The sequence below is a fragment of the Hemiscyllium ocellatum genome, chromosome 35 (assembly GCF_020745735.1).
Source record: "Hemiscyllium ocellatum isolate sHemOce1 chromosome 35, sHemOce1.pat.X.cur, whole genome shotgun sequence".
Taxonomy (NCBI): domain Eukaryota; kingdom Metazoa; phylum Chordata; class Chondrichthyes; order Orectolobiformes; family Hemiscylliidae; genus Hemiscyllium; species Hemiscyllium ocellatum.
Window position 1 is genome coordinate 15,518,470 of NC_083435.1, and position 18,537 is coordinate 15,537,006.

Genomic DNA, 18,537 nt, shown 5'->3' on the forward strand with positions numbered 1-18,537 from the left:
TAGATACAGAGTAAAGCTCTCTCTACACTGTCCCCATCAAACACTCCCAGGACAGGGACAGCACAGGGTTAGATACAGAGTAAAGCTCCCTTTGCTTTAGTCCCGCTGTGTGCTCTGCCTTGATTCTCTCTGTCCCTGCACTGTGCTGGGCTCCGGATGCCGGATGCGGCGATCCATGTGGGTACCGTTGACCCGGGCACGGAGGGGCCGTAGCAATGTCTGACCTTGGCTGGGGTGTTTGACCCTTGCTCGCTCTCTCTCTCTCTCTCCCTCCCCACCCCTCACCACCTTCCCGTCGCAGGCCTGCAGTGAATTCACGACCCACGTGATGAACTTGCTGCGGGAGCAGAGCCGGACGCGCCCCATCTCCCCGAAGGAGATCGAGCGCATGGTCGGGATCATCCATCGGAAATTCAGCTCCATCCAGATGCAGCTGAAGCAGAGCACGTGCGAGGCAGTGATGATCCTCCGCTCCCGGTTCCTGGACGCCAGGTCAGTCCGCATCCCGCGGGAACTCACGGGAGGCTGCATCGACCGTCGCCCTTCCCACCTCGCCCTGGTTAGGGATCAAGCATCGGTTCCAGGAACTGCCCAGTGTTGGGTGGGAGGTGGGGTGTGCAGGGAGCGAGCGAACAGTGTGAGTGGGGGGGAGAGAGAGGGAGGGAATGGAGTGAGTGAGGGGAGGGAGGGAGGGAGGAACGGAGTGAGTGGGGGGATAGAGGGAGTGAGGAAGGGGAGCGAGAAGGGGGTGGGAGGAGGGGGGCACATGGGGAGCGAAAGAGGGAATGGGAACAGAACGAGACGATGGGCCGTGGGAGTGGACGGGGAGTTGGAAGGGGCTGAGGGGAGGTTGTCCGGAGTTCCGGGAGATCGGAGGGAGGAGAGGGGCGGGGTGAAGGTATGGGGGTGGGGAGGGGGTCACGGTGCAGGGCTGGGGAACAGGCCGGGGGTAGGCGGTGTGGGAGTGGGATGCAGGAGCTGTGCGGTTGTATTGTTTTATCCCGGGGGAGGGTGGAGGAGGTGAATGGAAGGACGGAGTGCCAAGGGCGATGGGGGTGGGGCAGGGACGGGATAGGGAGGGGGGTGGGGGAAGGGTGCTGTCGTGGCGATTCCTGACCAGCCTGATGGGGTGAAGGCCCGCTCCGGGCTTGCCCTTGGGATTGGGATTGGGGCTGGTTAATTTTCCCGGACCACCCGGTGTGTGGCCTCATGCCCCGCTGATTCATGGCTGGCCGTGCCATCATGGTACAGTGACCCCCTCGGGAGCTCTGTGCTCACTCACCCCCACCCCGTGACGGTGTCCGCTGAGCGAGTGAGCACACCCCTCCCACGTCCCCCACCTAACGGATCTCGCACTGGCTGGCTCGCTCGCTCCCCTCCCCCAGTCCTGTGTGACCTTTCCCACCTTTCTCCAGGCGGAAGAGACGGAACTTCAGCAAACAGGCGACAGAGATCCTGAACGAGTACTTCTACTCCCACCTGAGTAACCCTTACCCCAGTGAGGAGGCCAAGGAGGAGCTGGCAAAGAAGTGTGGTATCACTGTATCGCAGGTCAGTGTATCACAGGTTAGACCCATTTAGCCTTCTCACAGGTACCTTCTGTCTTGTGATTGTTGTGTGTGCCTGATGCTGCGGTCCCTGGGCCTCCGATTTCCTGCCGCGTTTCGTTTCCAGCGTGCGATTTTGTTCTTTTTTTTATTATTAATATAATGTTGAATTTCTTCAACTGGATGTGTCAACATTGCATGGCTCGCGTCCGTCCGAGAACGTTCAGGAGAGATCTCCAGGTGGGTTTTGAGCCCGAGGGAGCGAGAGAGAGAGAGAGAGAAGACGTAATTCCTTTAGCACGGATATCTGAAAGAAAGCTGGTTTTTCTGAGGAGGGTGTGTTAAGAACATAGAATATTCCAGCGCTATATAGGCCCTTTGGCCCTCGATGCTGTTCCGATCTGTGAAGCTAACCTGAAGCTTCTCTAACCTACGCTATTCCATTCTTGTCCATATGCCTTTCCAATGCCCATTTAAATGCCCTTAATGTCGGTGAGTCTCCTACTGTTGCAGGCAGGGCATTCCCCGCCCCTACTACTCTCTGAGTAAAGAAACTACCTCTGACATCTGTCCTCTATCTATCACCCCTCAATTTAAAGCTATGTCTCCTCGTGCTAGCCATCACCATCTGAAGAAAAAGTCTCTCACTGTCCACCTTATCTAACCCTCTGATTATCTTATATCTCACAATTAAGTCACCTCTCAACCTTCTCTCTAATGAAAACAGCCTCAAGTCCTTCAGTCTTTCCTCGTAAGACCTTCCCTCCATACCAGGTATGTCCTGGTAAATCTCCTCTGCACCCTTTCTAAAGCTTTCATGTCCTTCCTATAATGCGGTGACCAGAACTGTACACAATACTCTCAAGTGCAGCCGCACCAGAGTTTTGTACAGCTGCAGCATGACCTCCTGGTTCCGAAACTCAATCTCTCTCCCAATAAAAGCTAAAACACTGTCTGCCTTCTTAACAACCCGATCAACCTGGGTGGCAACTTTCAGGGATCTGTGTACATGGACACCGAGATCTCTCTGCTCATCTACACTACCAAAAATCTTACCATTAGCCCAGTACTTTGCATTACGGTTACTCCTTCCAAAGTGAATCACCTCATACTTTTCTACATAAACTCCATTTTCCCCCTCTCAGCCCAGCTTTGCAGCTTATCTATATCACTTTGTAACCTATAACATCCTTCATCACTAATCACAACACCACCGACCTTAGTGTCACCGCAAATTTACTAACCCACCCTTCTACGCCCTCATCCAGGTCATTTATAAAAATGACGAACAGCAGTGGACCCAACACCGACCCTTGTGGTACACCACAAGTAACTGAACTCCAGGATGAACATTTCCCGTCAACCACCACCCTCTGTCTTTCTGCTGGCCAATTACTGATCCAAACCACTAAATCACCCTCAATCCCAGGCTTATGTATTTTCTACAATAGCCTACCGTGGGGAACCTTATCAAATGCCTTACTGAAATCCAAATGCACCATATCAACCGCCTTGCCTTCATCCACCTGATTGGTCACCATCTCAAGGAACTCAGTAAGGTTTGTGAGGCACGACCTACCCTTCACAAAACCGTGTTGACTATCCCTAATCCAATTATTCCTCTCTCGACGATTATAAATCTTATTTCTTATAACCTTTTCCAACACCTTACCCACAACCGAAGTAAGGCTCACTGGTCTATAATTACCAGGGCTGTCTCTACTCCCCTTCTTGAACAAGGGGACAACATTTAGTATCCTCCAGTATTCTGGCACTTGGGGATCTCCGCGTAAGTGTAGACCCAGAGTCATCGCTCAGTTCAAGGTTTTGATTAGATTAGATAATTAGATCACTTACAGTGTGGAAACAGGCCCTTCGGCCCAACAAGTCCACACCGACCCTCCGAAGAGCAACCCACCCAGACCCATTCCCCTACATTTACCCCTTCACCTAACACAATGGGGCAATTTAGCGTGGCCAATCCACCCTAACCTGCACGTTTTTGGGCTGTGGGAGGAAACCCACACAGACACGGGGAGAATGTGCAAACTCCACACAGACAGTTGCCTGAGGTGGTGGGGTGGGAATTGAACCCAGGTCTCTGGGTGTCTTTTCCCTGGGCTGGGGATTTCAAGACTAGTGGCTGGATTTGTCAGGCGAGAGGAGAGAGATTTAAAAAGGGCGTGAGGGGCAACTGCCTTTACACAGAGTGTGGTTCGGGTGTGGTGTAAACATCCAGAGGGAGAGGTGGTGTTTAAAAGCCACTTGGATAGGGACATGAATGGGAAAGGTTTGGAGGGATAGGGAACAGGAGCAGGCAGATGGGACTCGTTTAGTTTGGGATGATGGTTGGCATGGATTGGTTGGACCGAAGGGACTGCTTCTGTGCTGAATGACTCTGTAAATGTTTTAACGGTGCACATGGTTCCCCAGTCCGCACCAAGGCTAGTCTAAAAGCAGGGACCAGCTGCTGTGTGCTGCCATTCATGACAAGGTGTTAGACATTCAGTTCACCAGTTGTAAACCATTGGAATGTAGCGTTACCGAGTGAAACTCCCACCTGCCCCTACGCAGACGCAGATATAAAGGTCAGGCGTTGCTGGAACAGCTCAGCTAGCCTGGCTCCATCTGCGAAGAGAAATCGTGAGTTGACTTTCCGGTGACCCTTCCCCAGACGGTCATCCTAACGTTGGTGTTAGCGTTCCGCTGAAGCAGATGTCGTAGATGCCAGGTTTACTTTCCATACACAGGGAAGAGCTGCACGAGGGAAGTCCTCGTTTCGTTCCCGACACCAAGATCCCTCACGGATTCGGGCTAAATCCCTTCCAATCCGCTTGCACTGGGTGGAATTGTTTTCGACAGCCTGGGAGGACATTTAGCCCCAGGGTGGTGCAGAGGTAGTTAATGCTCTCACTGTAGAGGTTTTCCAGAGGACTCACCGATAGGAGTTCGGTTCGGTGGAAGGAGTTTCACCGGCGTTGAATACTGTGGTGGCGGGGTTTGTCGGGGCTTGTGCATCATTACAAAGTGACTGGAACTTAACGTCGACAAGAGCAGCAAGGGAAATGGCACACATTCCTTCAGGGTTTGCTAATCTCCAGCCATCAGGAGACCAGGCACAATCAAAACAAGGCATTCCAGCCAGTCTCTCCCTCAGCTCACTCCTGATCCAGTCCCTCCCACCAACCCCCTGATCCTGTGGGGGCGGTGATCTGTTGTGATCCAGTTCCCCCCCCCCCCCCCGAAGGTGGTGATCTGTTGCGATCCAGTTCCCTCCCTCTCCCCGTGAAGGTGTGATCTGTTGTGATCCAGTTCCCCCTCTCTCCCCCCCCCCCTCTGAAGGTGGTGATCTGTTGTGATCCAGTTCCCCCCCTCACTCCACCTTCAGGTGGAGATCTATTGTGATCCAGTTCCCCCCTCCCCCTGTGCAGGTGGTGATCTGTTGTGATCCAGTTCCCCAGTTCCCCTTCTCTCCCCCCTGAAGGTGGTGATCTGTTGTGATCTGGTCCCCCCTCCCGTGAAGGTGGTGATCTGTTGTGATCCAGTTCCCCCTCTCTCTCCCCCGTGTGGGTGGTGATCTGTTATGATCCAGTAACCCCCTCTCTCCCCCTGAAGGTGGTGATCTGTTGTGATCCAGTCTCTCCATTGGATGGGGTGGGGAAGGGTGGATTCACCAAAGACAAGAAGGGTGGACTGGATCCATTCTATCGCTCATTTTGGAGTCACTCTTTCCCCCCCACCCTTTGGAGCCTGATTCCTGAGGGATGGGGATGGACAGGAACGCTGTCTCCTCCCTCCCTCCCAACCTCGGCTCCGACCCTTAACCCCGTGGGGGAAAGGTCTCTCTCTCCCACCTGGGTGCCTCTTGCCTCCTTTTTCCCCGGTTTGGTCCAAACGTGTTTTGTTTCTTTTTCTCTCTCTCTGCTGAAGTTCTTGATTAACAGAAAAAGTCGTTTGGGTGGCACTGGACCGGGGCAGGACGTGGGGAGGTAAAGAGAGAAGGGACGTCTGGGATCGGAGACGCTGGAACTGATGGTCCATAGTCAGAAGTCAGTCCTCTTTGTCGGGCCGAGTTAGGGGAGGGCGCGGGGTGAGGTGGGGCACGCCTGTTAATGGGTGGGAGGCGTTTTGTGGTTGATCCGACTGTGTGGCCAATCAGCCCCCCTGTTGCCATGATTCTAGAACAGGGGAATGGTGCGGACATCACAGGGGCCTAGTCAGAGACTTGGTTGACTCGATTCATTGTCAAGTGTACCAGAGTACAGTGAAAAGCTTTGCTTACGAGCAGCACGGGCAGATCATAGGAAGCAAGGGCACACAGGACAGAAAGCCTAAGGCAGAGGTACGCAGGGTTACGTAACACTTGACATTAGCAAGGTCAGTGCAGATTGAGGCTGGGAAGCCCGTTCCTAAAAGAGCATTGCTAGTCATTTTATTTTTTTTAACACAGATTCAGAGTTTACATTTAAAGATGTAGAATGGTTATAAGTAATTCTGGAGTTAGATCGACTGGAGGGAGCTCGCAAGCACTCACATGGTGTGGAAGCCATCTTGGATCCTGGTTACGGGAGTGTGAGAGGGAGAAGGGGGAGGGGAGGTGAGGGGATGGAGGCAGGTGGGGTGGGAGGAGGAAATCGGGACAGGGTGGGGGAAGACTTTCATAATGGACAGCAAAGAAAATTACCTCAGAGTACAACGGGATCTTGACCAGATGGGCCAATGGGCCAAGGAGTGGCAGATGGAGTTTAGTTTAGACCAATGTGAGGTGCTGCATTTTGGGAAAGCAAATCAAAAAAGGACGTATACACTTAATGGTAAGGTCTGAGGGAGTGTTGCTGAACAAAGAGACCTTGGAGTGCAGGTTCACAGCTCCTTGAAAGTGGAGTCGCAGGTAGATAGGATAGTGAAAAAGGCGATTGGTATGCTTTCCTTTATTGGTCAGAGTATTGAGTACAGGAGTTGGGAGGTCATGTTCCGGCTATAAGGGACATTGGTTAGGCCACTGTTGGAACACTGCATGCATTTCTGGTCTCCTTCCTATCCTATCGGAAGGATGTTGTGAAACTTGAAAGGGTTCAGAAAAGATTTACAAGCATGTTGCCAGGGTTGGAGGATCTGAGCTACAGGGAGAGGCTGAACAGGCTGGGGCTATTTTCCTGGAGCGTCAGAGGCTGAGGGGTGACCTTATAAGCCATCTCAGATCCTGGTTATGGGAAATTCACAAAATCATGAGGAGCATTGATAGGATAAATAGACAAAGTCTTTTCCCTGGGGTCGGGGAGTTCAGAACTAGAGGGGCATAGGTTTAGGGTGAGAGGGGAAAGCTATAAAAGAGACCTAAGGGGCAACTTTTTCACACAGAGGGTGGTACATATATGGAATGAGCTGCCAGAGGATGTGGGGGAGGCTGGTACAATTAACAACATTAAAAGGTATCTGAATGAGTACATGCTGGCAAATGGGACTAGATTGGGTTAGGATTTCTGGTCGGCGTGGACACATTGGACCGAAGGGTCTGATTCTGTGCTGTCCATCTCCACTCTGCGTTGGGTCGACCATTGTGCGATGAGGTAATCCGACACCTTCTCTCTCTCTCTCTCTCTCTGCAGGACCACAATGGCCCGTGTCACGTGGGGGATTGGGGCTCAGCTCGGAGGTGGGGAATTTGTGGGGGTTGGGTTGACGGTAGGGGGTGTGGGGGGGGGAGGTCTTTGCCGAATCGATGTGCCGAGCCTTGGCAGGCCTTTGGGGTGTGTGTGCGTGTGAGTGTGGTGGGGAGGGGGAGGGTGGGGGAGGGGGTTGCGAAGACACGGCCTGGTGACGTTGCTCCCTCCGTTTCCCCCCCTCCCCTCCCATTCAGGTGTCCAACTGGTTTGGAAACAAGCGAATCCGCTATAAGAAGAACATTGGTAAGTTCCAGGAGGAGGCTAACATTTACGCTGTTAAGACGGCCGTCAGTGCAACTGCTGCCTCCCAGAACAGCCAGGCAAACTCGCCCACCACTCCCACCTCTGCAGGTAGGCCGCTAACGCAACTGACAGTCTCCTCTCTACTCACTGTCACTCCTTCAACAGCAAGAGGGTTTGAGCAAAAAGAAATAAAACAAAAAGAGAGAAAGGAAAGCCGAACGAGGACCCGGTCGGGTCGATGACCCTCCTGGGCAGCGTTAGCCGGACCGACCGATCTGAGGCACCGCAGGTTTTTCTTTTTGTTTGTTTTGTTTTTTCAAAATATTCCACCTTGTGATCACTACCTCTCGCGTGCTGACTCTGCCCTCCTGTCAGGCCTGGCCCATTGCTCCCGCTTTAATGTAGTCTCTCCACCCAGCTCCCTCCGCAGCGCTCCCTCTGTTTGTGCATCGGCCTCACCTCTCGGGTTTTTTTTTCTCTCCCTCCTGCCCGCGGTGCTGTTGGCTTTTTCCCCGTCCTCTCTATTGCGTTAGCCCACCCCCCCCCCAAACGTCAGCCCCATCCCGTTCCACCATGACATCCGCTGCATTTGCCAGGCTCTGTCCCTTAGCCTAGCGCCTGCTTGGGAGTTTTGGTCACTCGCTGAACTTGCGGGAATATCTGGAAGCGAGAATGTGGGCATGGTTAGCACTGCTGCCGAACGGCACCAGGGACCCGGGTTTGATTCCCCCCTAGGGGATGACTGTCTGTGTGGAGCTTGTACGTTCTCCCCACATCTGCGTGGGTTTCCTCTGGGTGCTCTGCTGTCCTCCCACAGTCCAAAGATTAGGGTGGACTGGCCGTGGAAAATGCCGGGTCACAGGGTCTGGGTGGGACGCTGTTTGGAGGGTCAGTGTTGACTCAATGGGCTGAATGGCCTGCCTGCACGCACACTAGGGATACTGTAATGAGCACTCTGCCCTTTGCTCACAAAGTCCCATCTTGTTCCTCCCTCACAATTCCCATCGTACGACCTCTCCCTTCACTCTTCCTTTCTCCTTGTCTCACTCCCCACTCCCCGCCCCCATTATCGCTGCAAATTATTTCCACCTTCCTTCCTTGCTTTCTCTCTCTCTCTCTCTCTCTCTCTCTCTCTCGTGCGCTCTGGCTCTCATGTGATCTCTTTCTCTCTCATGCATGCTCTCCCTCCCTCTCTCTTTCTCTCTCATTCATGCTCTCTCTCTGTCTCGTGCATGATGTCTCTTTTGTGCTCTCTCTCGCACTCTCTCTCTCACACACACTCTATCTCTTGTGCGCTGTCTTTCACTCTGGCGTACGCACTCTCTCGTTTTCGCTCTCTCTGGCGCATGCTCTCTCATTCTTTCTCTTTCTCTCTCTCTCTCTCTATCGCACTCTCGCACTCTCACTTTCCTCTCTCTCTCTCTCGCACCCACTCACGTGCACTCTCTTTCTTCTCTCTCTCTTTCGCACACTCGCTCGCACTGTCTCTCGCTCTCTCTCTCTCTCGCTCGCTCTCTCTCTCTCTCTATCTGTTTCTCTGGTGCTGTGTCCCCCCAGCCCTGTCCTGCATCACTGTCTCTCCCTCCCTCCCTGTACTCCCCACCCCAGCTGTGGAGGCCAGTGTTCCTTGGACCCACTGAGCCGAAAGCTGCCTCATTCCTCCTCGGGCTATTTTTTTTAAAGAGAAGTTTATTCTTTTTGTCCCCCTTTTGAAGCCCGGAGCAGGAGAGGCTGGGGGTGAGGAGGGGAGGTGCAGGAGAGAGGTGGGCCCCACCGTCTCTCTGAGCACCGGTGTGGAGCAGCTGCCCTGCCCCTGCAGTAACCTTGTGGAAGCTGGGAGCTGCCTTAGGCTTTACCATGTGGTTCTGAAGGGGGGGGGGGTGGGGTGGGGGGGAGGAGAGAGCTATCTCCGGCCCAATGAGGGACAGTGTTTATCTGTGCACAGACTGAGCTATGCATCTCCTTACTGATCCAAGGCCTAGCTTTCTGACCTTGGCATAGGTCCTTCTAATAACCGCGGGACCTTGCCCAGCCCAGAGTGCTGCCCGGTGTCCCCCGTTTCTCATTCTCGGAGACCCCCTCCACCACCACCTCCACTCCCCGCGTTTGCAAACCATGAGAGAGAGAGGGTTCCTCTACGCAGCCGCGGTGCCCACCTTGGTTCACCCAGCAGGGGTCTGCCCTTGTCCTGGGGCAGCCCTGGGCGTGGTTATGACCCCTTGATGGGGCAGAAGCAGTCCTTGTTCCCATCCCATCCCAGGGAGTGGCTCTGTGCCAAGTTAGTGACCACCCTCCCTCCCAACAGGCTCGCTCTCTCTCTCTCTCTCCCTCTGTTCCCCACCCCCCCCTGCCGTTTTTTTCCTGCCAGTTCCCAGTGGGTTGGCGACAGAACACAGACTCCCCCCACCCACCCACCCCACCGCGATTCGACCGGAGAGGGGCTCTGGGCTGACTGATCTGCCTTGGCTCCATCAGACCAGGGGAGAGGGGACCTCAGATTTGGGAGGTGGGGGGGGCGTGGAGGGAAGAACGACAGTGTGTGGGGAGGTGGTGGGTGTTGGGGGGGGGGGGGGTAGAGCGGGGAAGGAATGGGAGAAGGGGCTGGAGATTTCCAGGGGAGGTACCTCAGCTTGCCCTGGGGTTGGGGGAAAGGCTGGGTCTTTAGCGAATGGTGGTTCCTCTGTGGCAGTCTCCCAGCACCCCCCCCCCCCCCCCAACCATGGCGGTGAAGGTGGTGGGCGAGAGTGGCTGATGGGGGTTGTAATGGCGAGGGTCTTGCTGGTGGTGAGCTGTACGTCCCTGCGAGTCGGTGCTCCTTCCTGCTCGTTCTCGATCGTGGTGTCTGCGTTTCCCCTCGATGTACCTCCTGTCCCCTGTCTCCACCTCCATCGGGTTTCTCCTGTACCTCCCTCCTCACCCCAAACCTGCCCCAGGTCTCTGCCTCCCTGTCCCACACACACTCCCTCTGCTCAGTCTCTTACCTCCCACCCCTCGTTTCCAGCTCTTTTACCCTCTGCTATGTCTATTGTCCCACATCTCACCTTCACCCCCTCCATCCTCCCTTGCTCCCCTCCTCCCCCCCTCCACCTTCCCTCCCCCCTCCTCCCCCTCGCCCACCCTCCCCCTCCCATCTCCACCCTCCCTTGATCCTCTCCTCCCCCTCCCCTCCCTCCCTTGCTCCCTCCTCCCACGCTCCCCACACCTCGCTCCCCCCTCCTCCTCCCCCCCCCACTCGCTCCCTCGCTCCCCTCCCTCGCACCCCCATCCCCCTCCCTCGCACCCCCCCCCTCCCCCTCCCTCCCCCAACCACCACCTCGCTCCCCCTCCCCCCAACCCGCACATCTTTGGACTGTGGGTGAAAACCGGAGCACCCGGAGGAAACCCACGCAGACACGGGAGAACGTGCAAACTCCACACAGTCACCAGAGGCTGGGATCGTACCTGGGTCCCTGGCACTGTGAGGCAGCAGTGCTAGCCACTGAGCCAGACGTGGAATACTGCGGTGAGTACCCCACCCCCTGACTCCCCCAAGGCCTGTCCACCATCTCCAAGGCCCGACTCAGGGGAGTGGGATGGAATACTCCCCACTTGCCCTGGATGGGGGGCAGCCCCAACAACACTCGAGAAGCTCAACACCATCCTGGAGAAAGCAGCCCCCACCTGATTGGCTCCAGACCCACAAGCACCCCCTCCCTCCTTCCCCCCCACCCACCCACCCACACTCAGTAGCAGCAGTGTGTACCATCTACGAGACACACACTGCAGGAAGTCACCAAAGATCCTCAGGCAGCACCTTCCAAACCCACGGTCACTTCCGTCCGGAACGACAAGGGGCAGCAGGTACGCGGGAACACCACCACCCCCCCCCTCCCTGCAAGTTCCCCTCCAAGCCCCTCACCGTCCCGACTTGGAAATACATCGGCCGTTCCTTCGCTGACGCTGGGACTGAATCCTGGAATTCCCCCTCCCTCAGGGGCACTGAGGGTCAACCCACAGCAGGTGGGCAGCAGCGACTCAAGAAGGCAGTTCACCTCCCCCCCCCCCCGCCCCGGCACCTTCTCAAGGGGGGGCAACTAGGGACGGGCAATAAATGCAGCGCCCAACCAGCGACCCCCACATCCCTCAGATGAATAACTTAAAAAAAACCCAGAGGCAGTCTGCTCATTCCCCGTGACGTTCCGGTTCATCAGACCTTGCTGTGGATAAATTGGTCATCCCGTCTCCTCGGCAGCAGAGCGGGTGGTGTTTCTGAGGTGCTGTGTGGGCTGGGAGAGTCCGGGGTTTCACGCTGGTTTCCCCCAGCTGTGTGCGTCCCTGTGGTGGCGGGCTGCTGCGTTGGGGCGGAGAGACTCTGCTGTTTGGCTGGACCGTGAACCGAGCGTTCCCACGGTTTTCCCACCATGGGGATCGATCGGATTTTCCTGGCCGGGTGACGACATTGCGAGCGGACGATCTAAAGTGGGCGTTGGGGATCCCCCCGTGCCAACCTCATCGCGCGGGAGGCCATACCCGAGGGTCTGTGTGGGCCCCCGCCCTCACCCCGGTGTCAGTCAGCGCTGTCTCACTCACAGCCCTCCCCTCTGCTCCAGGTTGTGCCTCACTCACCTGCTTTGAGCCCCTGTTCTGTGCCATGATTGGTCCCCTCCGTCAAAGATGGCGCGGTGGGTCAGTGGTTAGCACTGCTGCCGCACAGAGGCAAGGACCCGGGTTCAATCCCACCCTCGGGCGACTGTTTTGTGTGGGGTTTGCACATTCTCCCCGTGTCTGTGTGGGTTGCCTCAGGGTGATGTGGTTTCCTCACACAATCCAAAGGTGTGTAGGTTAGGGCGGATTGGCCGTGCTAAATTGTCCCATAGTGTTCAGGGGTGTGTAGGTAACTGTGGATTGACCATGGGGAATTGCTCTGTTTTGTCGAGGTATGTACAGACTAAGTGGATTATCTGTGCGTTGGTGTCGGTGTGTGTGTATGTGTGTGAGGGTGTGTCCGTGTGTGTGGGTGTGGGTGTGTGTATGTGTGTGTGGGTGTATACATGTTTGTGTGGTGTGTACGTATGCGTATGTCTGTGTGTGTGTGGGCGGTGGGCGTGTTTGTGTACGTGTGTGGTTGGGTGGGCGGGTGTGTCCGTGTGGGGGTGTGTCCGTGTGTGTCCATGTGGGTGTGTATCCGTGTCCATGTGGGTGTGCGTCCGTGTGTGGTTGGGTGGGTGTGTGTCCCCGTGTCTGTGTGTGTGTGCCCGTGTGTAGTTGAGTGGGTGTGTGTCCCCGTGTCCGTGTGTGTGTGTCTGTGTGTGGTGTGTACATGTCTGTGTGTGGTGTGTACGTGTGTGTGGGGGCATGTGGGTGTGGGTTTGTGTCCGTGTGGGTGTGTGTCCATGTGTGGTTGGGTGGGTGTGTGTCCCCATGTGGGTGTGTGTCCGTATGTACGTACACCGACCTGACCCAGCATCCTATCTTAACCCAGAGGGTGAAAGACCTGCCTTTCCTGAGACCCTCGAGTCTGCAGCCTCTCCACCTCCTTCAGCTGAAGCTCCAGTTGGCTTTCTGTGATTCAGTTGTCTGAAAAAAAAACAGGCAGCAAGGCTATCAGCACCGACTATGTGTTTAAAAATATCTGGGGTTGACCTTGGCTCATGGTGGAGCAGAGTTGTGTGCTGCCTCTCTCTGAATCTGTGCCCTGTTTAGTTTCACAGCATCTGCTGCCTTCAGAGAAATCACTGCGTTCTGTTGTCTCTCTCCCTCCCTCCCTCCCTCTCTGACCCTCCTTTTACCACCACACCTGTCCTTTCTGCCCCTCGGAGTCGATATCGCACCTGCAACACGCTATTCCACGTGCCCCCACCACGGCCTTGGTTAATTTGCTTACATCTCGGGTTCAAATCCCAGAATAGCAAATAGTGGTGTTTAAACTCAGTCGAGTCATTAACTGCTGGTGAAAGCCCATCTGATTCCCAAATGTCCACAGCAGTTTTCAGCAATGATCCATCTCGGTGCGCTCCTGGACTCAGTGAGTTTCGGGGGCGGGGGACTCTCTCCAGGGACTGGAGTCATACCTGACACACAGGAAGGTGGCTGTGGTTATTTGGAGGTCAGTCTCCTCTGTTCCAGGCCATCTCTGCAGGAGTCCTTCCGGGGAGTGTCCTAAGTACCGCAAACACGCACACTAATACGTGTATACATACAGACACGGAGACACATACAGGCAGGCAGGAGTGCCTTGGATATTTGTGAGCATTTCCTCCATTTACCTCCGCCTCTCTCCCTCTTCCCCCACCCCTTCACCTTCTCCCCTTTCCCTCTCTCCCTTCACTGTCTCTCCCTCTCCCTCTCTCCCTCCTCTGATGCTATCTCTGCTTCACTGACTCATCCTCTACCTTTCCCTCCTCCACCCTCTCTCTCTCTCTCTCTTTCCTTCTGTGACTCTCTGTCTCATCCTTTCTTCTGTCCTTCTTCTTTCTCACCTTTTTCTCCCTCCTTCCCTTGCACTCGCTCCCCTCCCTCCCTCCCTCCCTATTCCCCTCTTTCCCTCCCTCCCTCCCTATTCCCCTCTTTCCCTCCCTCCCTCCCTATTCCCCTCTTTCCCTCCCTCCCTATTCCCCTCTTTCCCTCCCTCCCTCCCTATTCCCCTCTTTCCCTCCCTCCCTATTCCCCTCTTTCCCTCCCTCCCTCCCTCCCTATTCCCCTCTTTCCCTCCCTCCCTATTCCCCTCTTTCCCTCCCTCCCTCCCTCCCTATTCCCCTCTTTCCCTCCCTCCCTCCCTATTCCCCTCTTTCCCTCCCTCCCTATTCCCCTCTTTCCCTCCCTCCCTCCCTCCCTATTCCCCTCTTTCCCTCCCTCCCTCCCTATTCCCCTCTTTCCCTCCCTCCCTATTCCCCTCTTTCCCTCCCTCCCTCCCTATTCCCCTCTTTCCCTCCCTCCCTATTCCCCTCTTTCCCTCCCTCCCTATTCCCCTCTTTCCCTCCCTCCCTCCCTATTCCCCTCTTTCCCTCCCTCCCTATTCCCCTCTTTCCCTCCCTCCCTCCCTCCCTATTCCCCTCTTTCCCTCCCTCCCTATTCCCCTCTTTCCCTCCCTCCCTCCCTCCCTATTCCCCTCTTTCCCTCCCTCCCTCCCTATTCCCCTCTTTCCCTCCCTCCCTATTCCCCTCTTTCCCTCCCTCCCTCCCTCCCTCTTCCCCTCTTTCCCTCCCTCCCTCCCTCCCTATTCCCCTCTTTCCCTCCCTCCCTCCCTCCCTCTTCCCCTCTTTCCCTCCCTCCCTCCCTCCCTATTCCCCTCTTTCCCTCCCTCCCTCCCTCACTATTCCCCTCTCTCCCTCCCTCCCTCACTATTCTCCTCTTTCCCTCCCTCCCTCCCTCCCTCCCTATTCCCCTCTCTCCCTCCCTCCCTCTCTATTCCCCTCCCTCTCTCCCTATCTCTCTCCCTCCCCGTCACGTGCTCCCTATCCCCCCCCTCGCTCCCTATCCCCCTTCCTCGCACGATCCCTATATATATATCCCTCATGTCATCCCTATCCCCCTCTGTCCCTTCCTCGCCTGCTTTCCCTCTCCCTCACACACGTTCCTCCTCCCTCCCATGCGTGCTCCCTATCCCCCTCCCTCCCTCACATGCACTCTTCCTCCCCCTCCCTCCCTCCTCATGCTCTCTCCCTCTGCTCCCCTCCCTTACCTGCGCCCTTTCCCTCTCCCTCCCTCCCTCTATCGTGTAGGGTCACTCCCTCTCCTTTTCCCCCTCCCTCGCCCATGCTCCCTCCCTCCTTCTCATGCTTCCCCCCCCCCCCCCCCCCACCCGAGTTCCTGCTGACATATCTATAATGGAATGAGGGGCATTCTTTCTGGGGCCATTAAATGTGCCCCCCCTTTCCCCTTTTGGACAGCTGGAATGTCCCGGGGTGGGCGCGGTTTGCTGGGTGCGTGGGGGCTTCAGTGGGTCACTGGCTGTGAGCAGACACAGCAGGGACTGTGTCTGTCTGTCTGTCTGTGTGTGGGATGTGTGTCCGTGTCTGTGTGTGCAGGCAGGTGACTCTAACCTGATGGCAGTTCCTATCTCTGGGTGAGAGCACACTGAGTGAAACTGATGTCTCAGAGTGACCATGTGTTGGAGTACAGGGATCTAATGGGGCTGGGTGGGTGGGGGATTATTGATGTTGAAATCTCCTGTGATGAACATCTTACACACTGAATCCATTTTGTAAGCTGGATGTTGATCTGCAGTGCCCTTGACATTTCCTCACTCTCTCACTCTCTCTCTCTCTCTCTCTCTCTCTCTGTCTCTGCCTCTATCTCTCTCTCTTTTTGTGTATCTGTCTGTCTCTCTCTGTGTCACGCTCTCTCTGTCTCTCTCTGTCTCTGTCTCTCTCTCTCTCTGTGTCTCTCTCTCTCTCTCTGTCTCTCTCTCTGTCTGTGTTGCTCTCCCTCTGTGTCGCTCTCTATCTCTCTGTCTGTCTGTCCCTGTCGCTGTCTCTGTCTCTCTCTCTCTCTGTGTATCTGTCACACTCTCTCTCTCTCTCTCTCTGTCGCTCTTGGTTTGTCTGTCTGTCTGTCTCTGTGTATCTGTCTCTCTCTGTCTCTCTGTCTCTCTCTCTCTCTCTCTCTCTCTCTCTCTGTGTCGCCCTCTGTCTGTCTCTCTCTCTGTGTATCTGTCCGTCTCTCTCTCTGTTTTTTTCTCTGTCTCTCTCTCTCTCTCCCTCTCTCTCCCCCACCCCCTCTCTCGGAAGGCTCCTCTGGATCGTTCAATCTCTCCGGCTCTGGCGACATGTTCATGGGAATGCAAGGGTTAAATGGGGATTCATATCCCGGCGCTCAGGTTGGTAACGCTCATGTTCTCTCAATGTTGGCTCTGGTGGTGCAGCGATAGTGTCCGTACCTCTGGACCAGGAGCTGTTAGGTTCAAAGTCCCGCCTGCTCCAGAGGTGTGTAATAACGACAGCATGGGTGGGTTAGTGGTGACCTATCTATGATGTAAGGTCATGTGTGTGCGGGATTGCAATGGCCGCCCAGGGGAGCGTGTCGTGGCAACAGGCGGCCATTTTGAGCGCCTCCTCCATAACATGGCAGGCCGTCAGACTGGTGATCCAGAGACTGGTTCAAATACCGCCGTGGAAGCCGGGGGAGTTTGAAATCAATTAAAAATAATCTCGGATTTAAAACGTTGATTTGTCAGGAGAGAGAAAAAAAACGAGAACCATCTGGTTCACTGACGTGCTTTCGAGGGAAGCAAATCTACCTGATCTGGCCTGTGTATGTGACTCACAGCAGTGACTCTGTGCTGCCCTCTGGGTAATTTCTGTCAGGACAGCGAACATTGGCTGAACAAAAAAAAAGGCGTAATGCTGTGGATGGACGGCGGACGGGATGGGCCGAATGCCCCCACTCTGATGTGTTACGCGGCCAGGGCTAAAGGGTGAATTGTCTGATGCCTCCTAGATAGCTTCATTCGGGTGTGTGCGAGTGCGTCCTGTATCGTAGGCCGGGGAGGCCATGGTAAAGTACAGACTGTGTCAGGAATCTCGCGTTCGCACCCTCGCTCTCCCGCGCGTGGCGTTACTGCAGGATACTTCGCTGATGACCCCCCAGTCTTAAACCTTGCGCCCTGTTCCCCCCACTCCCCTCCCCACACACAGGTGGAGTCCCTGCGTCACTCCCTGAACCAGACTGGGAGCTACGGGGAAGGCCTGGGCGTCAGCCAGATCTACAGCCCTCGGGATGTCAGGGTAAGGTGAACTCCCAGCGCGGGGGGGGGGGGGGAGAGGGGGGAGGTGGGGTGTGCGGTGGCAGCACCGTCCGGGGATGAAGAGTGTCTGAAAAGAACCGGGCTGCGCAGTTCCACCCTGTCTCGTTCTCTCGGGATGACCATCCCTGATCGTTCAGTGAGCTCAGAGCCGGGGTGGGGGCTCTTGCTCCCTCCACAGCAGCTATTTGCTCTCCAACCATTCGGACTAGGGGGGTAGGGGTGGGACTAGGCCGTTCAGCCCGTCGAGCCTGCTCCAGCCTTCAGTGAGATCGGGGCTGATCTGTAACCTCACTCCCCTGGGCCCTTCACTTAATAAAATGCGCCAGCCTCCAGCTTTCAGTTGATCAGTGAGGGGTTGGGGATGGGTGGTTGGGGACTGGAGTGGAGAATCAGTTTTGTCTAGTCATCTGTGGAAGCCGGTGACAAATGCAGCCATCGTTTCCCGGGCCCCACCTGTTCTGTGGTAATCTGGGCGCGTAGTAGTGCCCCGATCTCTGAGCCAGGAGGGCCCAGGCGTACATTCCATGCTGCCCCACCCCCCTGCTCCCCATGAGGTGAGATACTAACGACTCTGAAACGGTTTGGAGTCACAGAGCGATGCACAGCGTGGAAACAGACCCTTCGGCCTAGTTCGTCCAAGGCGGCCAGATCCCATCCCAACCCAATCTAGAGCCACCTGCCAGCACCCAGACGGTAAACTCTCACGCAGGTGCTTTGTCAATGCGCTGGTGCGGTTTATTCCCCGTGTGGTACAGCGGTAGCGTCCCCATCCACTGGACCGGGAGGCTCGGCTTCGAGTCCCACCTTGCTCCGCAGGAGTGTGGTGATGTCCCTGAACGGGTTGGTTGGGAAAATAGGAATTTGGGTGAGGGACCGTGTATGGAATTAGGTGACAGAGGATGTGATGGAGGCTGGTGCAATTGCAATATTTAAGAGGCATTTGGATGGGTATATGAATAGGAAGGGTTTGGAGGGATATGGGCCGGGTGCTGGCAGGTGGGACTAGATTGGGTTGGGACATCTGGGTCAGCATGGGCCGAAGGGTCTGTTTTCATGCTGTACATCTCTATGACTCTATGAATCGGCCCTAAAGTGTCCCGACTTTACTGATGACCCCAAAGCAAATGGGTGAAAAACTTGTCCCTCAGGCCCCTTTGCTCATTTTCGCCTTAAATCAGATAGTTCCACGCTCCACCCTTACCCCGGGGGGAAAAGACCTTGTCCGTTCACCCTATCCGAGCCCCCACCCCCTCACACGGTTTCATAAACCGCCACACGGTCAACCCCTCGGCCTCTGAGGCTTCAAGGGGGAAACGGGACCTCCCCCAAGGCCTAGTCTGCTAGCCCAAACCCTGCC

The 18,537-nt window shown here is 55.7% G+C and overlaps 1 protein-coding gene across 1 annotated transcript in view; it reads left to right on the forward strand.

The window, feature by feature from the left end:
* Window positions 1–18,537, forward strand: part of LOC132832822 (pre-B-cell leukemia transcription factor 2-like) — a 100,924-nt gene that overhangs the window by 76,256 nt on the left and 6,131 nt on the right. The window contains exons 4-8 of the mRNA XM_060850989.1: window positions 302–492; window positions 1,416–1,551; window positions 7,408–7,564; window positions 16,165–16,253; window positions 17,071–17,160. Coding sequence (XP_060706972.1) covers window positions 302–492; window positions 1,416–1,551; window positions 7,408–7,564; window positions 16,165–16,253; window positions 17,071–17,160 — 663 coding nt within the window. The remainder of the gene's footprint in view (window positions 1–301; window positions 493–1,415; window positions 1,552–7,407; window positions 7,565–16,164; window positions 16,254–17,070; window positions 17,161–18,537) is intronic.